Here is a 12,009-nt window from a genome sequence, read left to right as displayed (position 1 = left end):
GCCCAGCTGGGCACTGGAAGCCAGAGGGTCTGTGCCAGGGAAGGGCCATTAGGTGGGGCAGCCATGGCCCGGTCCCATTCTGCTGGGATGCCACAAGGTATGATGTGATCTCCTGTTTTTAGCTGCTGCTACACTCCTTGATATCGACTACAAGCACCACTGTCCTCCTTCCACAGTTCTCTCCTCTCAACACACATGGGTGTACACATATGTGGACATGCACACATGTTTTGTCCAGGGAACTGGTAACTCTTCTTGACAAGGGAAGAAAGGAATTGGGAGAGAAAAGAAGCTGAATGACTTACAGAGAATATGCTTTGCCAGAGAGGGGCCAAGTATGGCAAAACTCACTATGACTTAACTCACTATGACTTCTTCAGGGGGCCAACAGTGGTGGTCTTTGGGACAAGGATTGTCCCCCAATGTTATTTGTTGCTCCTCCACTTTTAAAAAGAAAGCTTTTGTTCTGTATCTGTACAACTACCTGGAAAATGGAGTCCTGGGGCTGCTGGCTTCTGTCAGGACAGCAACAACAATTACCATTACCATCAAAAGCCAAAAATCTGAGCCAAAGTCGATCCTAATACTCAGGGGGATTTTTCAAGAAGATAGTTAAAGCCTGCTCTGTTTCTGCCTAGTGCACAATTTACTGAACTACATCCTGTGGGCGTCTGGTTATAGTCATGCAACAGCCTAAACTATGGTGTCTATTTTGTATGGAAAACCTCAAACTGTATACCTCCGTTGCAAATCACTTCCAAAGTATGATGGTCATTGTGAACTCCTTCAGCAGCTCCCCCTCCATGAGCCTTGGCTGGACAAGTATTACATGTCCAATGCAGAAGTGTGGTTAAGCAAACCAGCCTGAGGTTATGGATGCAAACAAAATAAAAAAATCGGACATGGACCAGATGTTCAAAATTGGGGAAGTAAATAACTCTGTCCTATCCATTGTTGTTTCATACCTTTGGAATATACAATAGAAAAGGTCCAAGGCAAATCTGGTAGCCCTGGCCAGGAAGGTGAGGAAGTTCTCTATGGCTTGTTGCATGCACCATCAAAACAGCTCCGTTGAGGTGGGTAGAAGAGGCCTATTGACTATCATAAAGCTTTGCAATAGCCAGAGAAAATACTTTTTAGGCAAAGAGAAACCATTGGCCAGAAGCTGTCAAGGCTAATCAGGCTTTCACGCCTCTAGCACTGAGAAATGTCAGCAGTGAAACACAAGCGCTGATCAGGAATGGATGGAAAAGCAGTAGCAGAAAGCAGTATGTGGCCTTACTTTCCATGAACGAAGGTAATGGTCAGCACTTCACCGCTTGGTTGAGATGTGGAGAGCTCTTCAGTGGGATGGAAGGCTTTGTATGCTTTACCCAGACTCTCCAGTGAAGCAGTCTAAGAAATTTATCCTGAAAGGAGATGCGTCCACTATATGCAGGCTATGTGTCTTCACCAGTGAAATGATCTAGCATGTTGTGTGTGTGTGTGGCAGGTTTTAGTTAAAGCACATCAAACTACACAAAACGGTGGACATGGGATTTCATCAGCCATTGGCTCATAGCACAAAACTGGTGAATATTGTCACCTTGTGGTACAAAGAGAGGCTGCCACCAGATGAAGAAAATGAAGAAACCATTTCTGGGAAGATGACCGCAGTCAGAGACCAGATTATGCCACGAAAATGACCAGTCGTCATGGCTGTGCATCAGAAGGCCAGAACAGCATGATTTGTTGATGTTGTTGTCCCTTAAAATGACAATGTGCAGAACACCACTGGAGAGAAGCTGAAGTACAGCAATCTGGTCACAAAAATTAAGCCTATCTGGTGCCTCAGCAAACGGAGCATGGCACAAGTAGTGCTGTCTGCTACGAAGTCAACGCTGAAGGACTTACGAGCACTGAAAATAGAGCCAAACACATTTGCTCACAATGTTTCACTCCAACGGATGGCAAGGATTATACAAAAGAGTCTCTTGCTTTGAGCAAGTCGGCAGGTTTGGCCCATTTACTGTGTGCTGTACCAAACCTGCAATGCACAGGACTTGTTATGAACCTGTAGTACATAACAGTCCAAATAAAATTCCCCCTGAGAATCGTTTGTAGGCCAGCAGAAATCTTAGTTCTGTATGTAATTGCTGCCATCTAATGGTACCATTGTGACTGACTTCCCAGACAAAAGTGGAAAGAACTGGGGCAATTGGCAACAGAGTGTGTGTGTGTGTGTGTGTGTGTGTGTGTGTGTGTGAGAGAATATATAAGATCTTTACCTATTAAATGAGGTGCTGCGGGAGAATTTGTTTTTTGGCTGATGTACAGCTTGTGCAATAGGAGTAAGGAGGGTTCATTGGTTAATGTTTATGCTGTACTTTAACAATGCTGCATAGTTCCATCACGATGAGGACAGGGCGCTGTTAAGTTCTTCAGTCAGTCCAAATGACAAAGTGAAAGTGCTTAAAAACTAGACCTGGTGCAAACACTTGGATCAATTCTGTTTTGTGTGATGGACACCTGCTCACTAGGGAACCAGACTGAGAAATAAAACCTAATCTCAGTCCATGGGTGGCAAGCATCTAAATTGCTCCCAGGTTTGGGATAAAGGGCTCCATCTCCCTTTACCCATCCCCTGAGCCAACCAGATACTCCAGCACATTTATTGCTCTGGCATAAGATTCCAGACTTGGCCATTTGAGTTTAATCTCACTTTTGAGAGTCCCAGGTACAGAGGGTATTGATTTCTGAGGCCTCTAATAAAACAAAGGTCCAGCTGATCTAGTTTTCCATTTTAATCCGTTTTCCAGTTCAGAGACAAAGGTTAGACCCTATCTGTGGTTTTCATGGTTGCTGAGAAGAACTTTTAATTTTCCTTTCCTCTCCAGCTAAGCTTCTGTGACAGCTGTTTTGGATGATGCTCTGATTTTAGAACATGTAAGAAATCCTGATTCTTCTCCTAATGAAAATCTCCAGAAGTTTTACAGTAATAGCTGCTATGTAACCACTAACTGAGAAGTTGAAGATCAGAACCAGATTAATAATAATATAGGAAAATGGGAGCATAAGAGAGAGCAATCCCTTGCTACCTAAGACAGCCTAATCCTCTTCATAAAATTATCAGATTTCACCTTAAAACAAGTCCGGTTTCTATGTGCAGAGCCGATCTCATTCCCAGTTTGTAAATTCAGCTACTGGATTTGCCTACTAAGATTTCTTCCTCATATGAAAAGTCAAATAGACTGCAGCATAGACCACTTCAACCCATGCCCGAGGTTTCTAGTGCAAATCTCTTTGACCCTTATTTAAATACCTGTCTCTGCTGGGCAAACAGTTTTTGCTGGTGGTTGCTAATACTCTTCTTCCTGTGTAAATATGCAATGCACAGAAGGGGCTTATAAAATGTTAACTCTAAACAGCTCTGCAACCTGCAGTCAGACCTGGTTATTGTAATATATACAGAAGGCAGGTGTCAGCTGAGAGCAACCTAATTCAGCTCTACCAGCTCACTTGGAGAGAAACTTTAGTTTATCTGGTTGAACAAGAGCCCAAAAAATGCCCAGGTGCATCTCAGCTGAGGAACTCTGATCTAGTCTTCTCTTCACCAATATGCCTGAGAAGCCTTCATGGTTCATTTAGTTTCTTTCCAATGTGCTGTGTTTCCTTGTGTCTGACTTGAACATCTCTGCTTAGCTTCTGGTTGTTATACTTGATCAGTAGGCAAAGAGAGGACCTGAATGCCCAAGAGACCTTTCATCAACCCTAAATGCATTACAAAGGAATCACATATAAGCTTCAAATCAAGCCTGAGATCCAAACTTCTCTGACCTTCAATGAAGCCTGGAATCATAGCTAATGCCTGGCTCAGGCCCATGGCTTTGCTCTGCACAATAGACAAAACTCAAATCCATGCTTAAACTATCCATCATAGGTGGCTGACATCTCCATGTTTCCCTGTGCAAATATTGTTAACCATGTAGCACCTTTTCTCTGTAGTAGATTACAAGCTACTTGGGGAAGGTACTGCAAACAAGCATGAGGCTATGTGAATAATAATAAAAATAACAATTTGCTGTGGGAGTAATATATCAGTACAAATGTATATACACATGCATGTTACCCACATGTCTATCTGCCCACCTTTCTGTCAATTTAGCCTCCAATTTTGTACTGACAGCCATTTTCACAGTCAACTAAATGGCACCTAAATATCTAAAAATTTGACTTACAAGAAAAGTTGGCTATTAGCGTTCCACACACAATTACCAATGGAGAAATGGATGGATCCCTATATATAGATACAGAAATAGGTGTATATGTGTTGGCTTGATTTTAAATTGGTGGTATGTGTTCATACAGAAAAGTGTTCATTTTGGGGGTACATTTTTGCACTGAGAAACAATTTAGCTATCTCTGGATGTGATGCTTTTGCATCAAAATTGTGCGCCTGCTTCATCAGGTTGCCTTTAAGATTCCAGGGCTTCCCATATAATACATTAGGAAATACCAGGCCCGATAAAATGGTGATGGAAATAAGATGTAATCAATCCAGGCTTAGCTGGAGAGGTAAGGAGAACTGTGGCTGCAACCTTTAGGAGGCAATCCCCGTTACTGAGGATGAAGGGTCATAGCCACGGGTCCTGTAAAAGGACCTGAAGATGGACACCAAAGCATGGAGAGTCCCGTTGGGTTTTTTTCTTCCAGCTTTTAATGTAACAGACAGAACAAAAACAAAATGCATTGGAACAGCTCCATTTTCCAGTGACAGTCCGACACGGATCAAATCAAAAGAGTTTGAGAGAGGGGGAAAAGAAAGAACAGACAGCAAAGGAAAGAGACTGGCCATTTCACAGGTAGAGTTAGCTGGGAGAACATCTAAATGAAACATTCCATTAAATGCGCCACACTGGATATTATTTACAGTGAAACACACAATGTGCACGCGTTTAGACAGTGCTAGAGTAACATACAGCAAAGAAGCAAGTTACGTTTGTTTGGATTTGTTTCCTTTCCTTCCCACTTTCTTGGTTTGTTTCCTTCCAAAAGCGGCCGTTACTGACGGGAGGGTGAGTGAGATTTGATGGCAACAGAGGTTATCTTGCACAAATATAAATCCTTCTGAAACGCCCCAGGTAATCTTTGGCCACGATCTACAAAGGCAAGAAGGGACTTGTGTGGGAAGGTCAATGGAGTTTGTCTCTCGCTAGCACCAAGTTCCATTAATAGAGGCCTCAGGTGGCACCAGAGAGGACATTCAGACCTAGATATGTCTTTCTCTCTTCTGGGAGCTGAAACCGATCCCCTGACCCGATTCTCCCAAACTTGAAAGAAGTTTGGATTTGGATCCAAATTTTGCTCCAATGACCTATGTCTAAATAACAATATTGTGTTGAGTTCATGTAGTGCTGCTCGGAAACATCAAAGCATTTTACTGAATCATGGATGATGATACAACATTTCGGGGGACCCTTGCAGCCAGTATTTTGGTTTAGCCTGGGGTCTAGTTAAATGGACAGAGCAGTAGTGCAGGTATTGGGCTGAGCAGGGTAGAGTATGGACAGCAGATGGACAGAACAGGAATACTATGGCTGGGTTGACTGATCTCTGTAATATAAACAAGCTGAACTTTGTTTCTCCAGCCTTTGTTATATCCCCAGTTCTGTATCAGCTGTTCCTAGGCCATCAAATATTAAATTCAATATATGTTTAGGCTTCCGTGTTAGATCTTGAACCCCTAGTGTGAAGTTCAGAGATAAGAGCTGTCTGAAGATGTAAGAATCACCTGTATTAGAGATATAAAAGGCCTAATTTCAATATGTCAGTGATCTCCTGGCCTCTGTAAGATTGATACCCACAGCCGCTTGCTTAGTGTTCTAGCTCGCCTAACTTCCCAACTCTGCCTCTGCCACCTGGACTCTGCGAGAAATGTATCCCATGAAAGGCTTCCAAGGCTGAGTGACCATCTGCCTGTTTCTAATTCCTGAGCATGTTTCCTCCTCCTACTCCAAACATTAATTCATGGGGTTTTCAACATGACTAACACAGCTAAAGTCATTTTACCAGGTCAACAGGAAACACAAGTCAGCGTGTTGCTTCTGAATGTCAAAATGCTATACTTCTTTTTCACTGAAAATTGCTAAGAAAATAAATAGGAAGGAGCTGTGGCATCACAGAGTTGTGCAGCAGTCTAGCAAATGAAATGAATATCTTCCTCGATTACAATGGGATAAACAGAGTGAGTACCCTAGAGAGCACTGTCATCACAAAGATGACCACGATCATCTTTTCAGTAACGAAGTAGAAACATACCTCTAACAGTGGGAAAGGCTTGGATATTTTTAAAGAGAAACACATTTTGGGAAACAGCAGCAGAGAAGGGGTTAAGGCAGAACCTATCTGCTACTTCCAAATTCAAAAGGACATAAAAGTACAAGTCTCCCCTTTCCAGACGCAGTATGTGTATGTTTGAAGAAAATGAAACCTATAGGTCCTGAGCTGAAGATGAGATGTAGGAAACCCAGAATTATAGCAGTAGTTTTCACCAGAAAAAAACGGGGCGTGGGGGTTATAGCTAATTGTAACCTGGCAGGGCCATGATTGTATATCCTGCTTGCAATGATCCCAAACCAATGGCGTTCACTGGGGGGCTTAGTGCCATTAGCAAGAAGTCATAGAAACATTTGCTCCCCATGATCTACACATACCCTGCACACAATGATGCAAAGAATGAATCCCAGACTTCTCACGGGATAGCACAAGATGCATTACAGAATGATTCCCTCTGTGAACCTGAAAGCAGATATGGGGCTTAAACTTGAACTTCCCGTGTGAGGGTGCTGGGCAAGCCCTGTTCCTTTTTTTAAAAATAAGGGAGTCAAGGGAAAGGTCCAGTCAGTTCTTGGAGGTCATGGTGGAAGTAGTCAAAGCAGTAAAACACGGTGGCTCTGTTGGGGAAAAGGAAAAGGAAGGAGCAAGTGAGCCATAAATTCTAGAACCCAAACAGCGGGGGAGCTCCTGGGGGCTGGGTCCCCCCATTCAAGCGCATTATTTCTAGCTTTTATTCAGGAAGATACGTTATGTTATGGTGACTGAGCAATAACTGTGTGTTTAACTGCTGCACTTCCCCTTCCAGCAGGTAAGGGGAAATCTCTGATAGTCTCATCAACTGTCAGCTTGGACTTCAATGTGAACTGGTGCTTTATGAAAGCCCAAAGAAGAATCTTCATTTTACCTTGCATGGTGATAAAGCTGTCCAAGCTGCCTCTGTAAAAGTACAACTCATCTTTTCATGTCACAAAATGCCTTAGTGATTCAAATTCCCTCTGTAACACAACGGTTCCCAGTAGGGCCCAGTCAGTCTCGGTGCCTGCTAAAGGGCCCAGTTAGCATGATCTATACTGCCGTGAGCAGGGATGCTTTATTTATTTTTCTGCATTTCATTCTTGCTTTCCCAAAATATATGCAAATATGCCACCAAGGATAAATTACTGTGTAACTAGTAGTATGGCAACTTCTAAGTCACAGTATGAAGGGCATGTGTATTTTCAGAACAATCATTACAGGATATCAAACTTAACTTTCCCACTTAACAGAGAATAAATGGACTGTACAATGAAAGTTGCTGAGTGCATTCTCTGGATAACAGATTAAATGGCTATAAGTAACTCTACTTATAAGACCCAAACATACAGGAAACTCAGACATCATTTTCCTTAACTAATATGGCTAAAATGCTGGTAAATTCTTGCAGTTACCATATTCTAAACATTAAACAAAAAAAAATGTTCCCTATTTACACTGTGTTATATATACACATTTGGTTTGTGGAATCCCCAACATCATGCCAAAATTCTCTTCAGAAAGAACGCTAAATAGGAAATATTATAGAAATATCCCCAAATCAACATACTGCAAGGTTTGTTGGCCGGATATAAATCATGATGCGTGTCCCAGCTGGGACTGCTCTAGACATCTAGGATCATCAGCACTGATTCCAGGTTTTATTTTCAGATGCAAGTGATACAGAGCTTAGAAAACAAAACAGCAGATGTTTTAAATTAAAAAATGGCCTAAGCTAAGAAGGTAGCTTGTGAGTTCAGGTTCTTAACTGGAGACGATATCATGGCACTAGCCTTTTTGGAAAGCTCTGAGCACTTGCCATGTGAAAATCAGGCCCCTTTAAGGTGCCACAAGTTGGGATCCAAAAATCAAGACATCCATAATCCCTAGCCCCAGTGCTGGATGTGACAGACCTGCAGTCAGTTTGCGAACTGCCATCCTGATGCGATGCCTTTCATGAGTGAGCACATTGGTGCTAATTGCCAGGAGCAGCTTAGACATGCAGGTCTTGCAGCTCATCAAAGGCATAGGGGGTGTTGAGTCTGTTCTCCCCCTGGGATGCACACGTGTGTGTGCACACACACGCAAAGTCACTGCTAATGGCTTGAGTCAGTTACACTCATCCATAAGGAAGCGGGGCTGGACAATTCCTCATCTCTCTCCAGTATGGGCAAGATCTACAGCAATGAGCAAAGCTCTATGTGTTTTGCCTTGGCTGCAAAGGGCCAGCAATGGTTGGGAAGAGGTCCTAATCTAGGGGTTAAACTGTCTTCCTTCACCCCAACTCCTATATCTGAGGTATCAGCAGAAAAGTATAAGTGGACATTTTGATTTTTTTTTTTAGACATGGCTCTTTTTGTTGTGGCTCTTTGTCTTCTTTATTCCCCCTGTGGCCCGGTTGATCACATCAGGACCTGTTCTCGAGTCTCTGGTAACCGCAGGGCTAACAGGCCCCCTCCCACCAGAGCAGAGGAGGCCAGAAGAATGGGAACCACTTTGGTTATCCCGACGAAGGAAGCAAAGATTGAGTTCCCCAGGATGGCACCAAACTTGCAGAGACCATTGAGGATGCCAAACGCTGTTGCTCTGCAGGGAAGGGAAAAGCAGAAAGTGATGGTTAGGAGTTGGGCAGCACTTCACCACTAAAAAGAGGCTAGATTGATTCAGGAAGGATTGAATATTGCTATCTCCTAATCTAAGGATGGGTTGATTTACTGGTACTCCTCATTTACCATGTGTTCAAGGTGTCGCTTTTAAACTTATTTGCTTGAGCAATGGAAACTAAAGAGAAGCAGAAGGCAAGTTGCTTGACTTCAGACTAACACAGCTAACTACATATCTCAGCCAAAGATAATACAGTTTAATGAAAACTCCAACTTCAACTTACATGCCATTTACACATACAGAGGCAAGAAAGAATTTCCCATTGCCACAAATGCCAGCTGGAGGAGTTAAGCTATCAGCTAGTGCAGTCATATTGGTTATATGGGCCAATAGTCATTTGAAATGCAGTCCATGCTTCTAGCAGGTAAGCAGAGCTGGAAAGAATGAACAGCCCTAAGTGTTTTGGGTGATGGGGAGGGATCAGGTGATACCGGTGACTTTTATTTATGTCTGTACCCCATCTCTGGGACTCAGCATCATGGCAACCTTTGCTGAGCACAAATAGAGCTCAGCACTCAGCTTGCTGAGAACATGTCAACACTGCCCTCAGGTGCTGGCTTTCGTGCGTGGTTGCTGGAGAGACACATGCAGAGTGCTCCCACACACCCTGATTCACCCAGCAGCTGAACACATTGCCTTCACAGCACAGTCCTTCACAGCTCTTATCAATAGACTGAAAAGGGCAGAAGAGATCTCTAACTATACTGACAGGCAAACTCTTCCACTCAATCCTGAAACCTTATTGCACATAATGCTTTGCCTCCCAAACACAGACCTTTCTGTGGCTGTCTACCAGCACCAGAGGATAAAGCCTTGAGTGATACACTGTGACACCAGACTGGGGGGTGCATTTCAAAGGCTTCTCTACCATGTCTGTAAGTGTGTGCATGCAAATGATAGAAGCTCCATGTGCAAGTTTTGGTGTATGTATTTTGCACACATCTGCACAAATTCACATGCACAAGCTCTACTGCATGTGGCATAGTCCTCAGCTATGTCTGTGCTCATCAAATTCAGTCATTGGACTCGTGAATTTTGCTAAAAAATGAAAAGATAACTCTTCCAGTTAATACTGTTTATTTTCTCCTTAGGAAGTAGGAAAGGCGGTTGCTAGAGTCCAAAAATTAAAATCCAAGAGGAGGCTATCCTGAGCATAGTCACCTTTTGTCAGTGGGATACAGCTCAACTGTGATGACGTCCAGCGCATTCCAGGCTGCAATACTCGCCCCACAGAATAGGCACTGCCAGCCGATCATTGCAGAATCGCTATTGCCAAAAAACAGGAAGAAGCAGCACACGGCAGATATCAGCATTGAGCCACCTGTAAGGGAAGTCAGAGAAACGTGATGGCATCAGTCTCTTGGAATCTCTGATCATGAAAACTCATCACGACTAAGAAAAACCTTTAAACCAGTGGAGCTCAATCGTTTGGCCCTGTAGGCTGGATGAAGCCCCATGCTGCTAGATTGGGTCCTATGCCCTATCTGCTCAGCCCTGTGTGTCTGGATTGGGTCACACACTGGGTCCACATCCCTGATCTAGCTCTCAGGACCACACAATCCTGACTACAGGGATCCCCATAGCTCCAGAAATTTGGCAGCAATTAATGCTGCCACTACTTCCCTACCACCCATTTTTCAGGCCAGTGGGGATCCCTGTGAGCCAGATGACATGGCTTTGTGGGATGGATCTAGCTCACGGGCTGGGGGTTAAGCACCCCTGCTTTGAAGAATGGAGTTCCTTCCCAAAGATGAGGGAATCCCACAAGCGTCTTCCAAACGGAGCCAGGAAGAGCACAGCCAAGTCAACAAGAATATCAGTAACAGGGAATCATGACTTTCAAGGATTTTGAATCTGCATACTGGTTGGTAATATGGAAATTGGGGTTAGTATTGTATTCCAATTGCATGGCACATCTCTAGCCTCAGCTGGGCTAATTTACAGCTGATTATATGACGCAATTAAGGTATCCTGTAATGAGTGGGATACTCTTAGACTGCACGGCACAGTTACACGGCTACTGTTATTTTGTGCGGAAGATTGAGGGAGAGAACGAAAACATTCAGGCTCTGTTACTTGCAGTTCAGAGCCACCGATACGAGCAGTTGCACTTTCGTTAACGTTCACTAGAGCCAAACACGCTGAGCTGGAGTTTTTTTAAATGCCAGACAAAGTGTTTCACCACTGCTTAATCACAACAAAAGGGTAACAGCAGGCCACTTGCACAGAAACAGGAAGCCAGCGTCCTGCCTCCTCATCCAGCGCCCTGCCTGCAGGATCCTTTACCTTTCTGCTTTGCCCGACATTAGTGTACCTCCTTCCTGTCCTAGACAGATCCAGTTTCTCATCTAGATGCAGATGCACAGAGTTTTGCATCCCGTTATTTCGTCCATGGTCATCCACACCCCCATCCGTTGATGTGCTTTGTGCCCAACATCTCCACTCACCAATCATCCTTATCCTTCCTATCTTGTCCATGAGCAGCGCTGAGACAATGTTGCCCGGCAACACAGACAGACTGCCCAGGAAGCTGACAAGATAAATCAGGAAATCGTTGTCCTCCTCAAAGTCCAGGTGACAGCCCTCCTCCTCCTCCAGCTCACTGCAGTTCAGGAACTTGCAGTCAATGAATTTGTGTTTGTAGAGATCTTAGAGGAAAAAGAGGCAAAAATGAGATCCTGCTGAGCCAGCCTTCCCCAGTCCGGTAGCAACAAAACTGGCATCACAGGTATGTTGTAAAGCCTTGGTTTAGATTGAGGGACATCAGTGTGGAGGGAGATTCCTGTTACGTATGATATACTGTAGGGCTCTGTGAAGCTTCGGATGGTGATTCGATTCAGAGGAGATGCGACCCGATTTGGTGGCTGAATCTTGAAATCTGAATTGAATACGGGGACCAATTTAAAGGTCCGAATCGATGTAAAGCTCTCCAAATCTTCAGAAAAGATTCAGGGAGCTTTGATGATCCGGGCTGCAGCCACGTTGAACTGGTGAGTACTAGGGGCGGGAGAGGCGGGG

At 43.9% G+C, this 12,009-nt stretch overlaps 1 protein-coding gene across 1 annotated transcript in view; it reads right to left on the bottom strand.

Annotated features, from left to right (window-relative positions):
- Positions 1-4,678: 4,678 nt before the first annotated feature.
- Positions 4,679-12,009, bottom strand: part of SV2B (synaptic vesicle glycoprotein 2B) — a 95,220-nt gene continuing 87,889 nt past the window's right edge. The window contains exons 11-13 of the mRNA XM_019533757.1: positions 11,439-11,639; positions 10,153-10,312; positions 4,679-8,913 (exon numbers count right to left, since the gene is read on the bottom strand). Coding sequence (XP_019389302.1) covers positions 8,730-8,913; positions 10,153-10,312; positions 11,439-11,639 — 545 coding nt within the window. The 3' untranslated portion in view covers positions 4,679-8,729. The remainder of the gene's footprint in view (positions 8,914-10,152; positions 10,313-11,438; positions 11,640-12,009) is intronic.

This window comes from Crocodylus porosus, unplaced genomic scaffold (assembly GCF_001723895.1).
Source record: "Crocodylus porosus isolate Cpor-Errol unplaced genomic scaffold, CroPor_comp1, whole genome shotgun sequence".
In the NCBI taxonomy this organism is placed as follows: Eukaryota; Metazoa; Chordata; order Crocodylia; family Crocodylidae; genus Crocodylus; species Crocodylus porosus.
The sequence above is the reverse complement of the archived record's forward strand: the minus strand, read 5'-3'. Positions and strand labels throughout refer to the sequence as shown.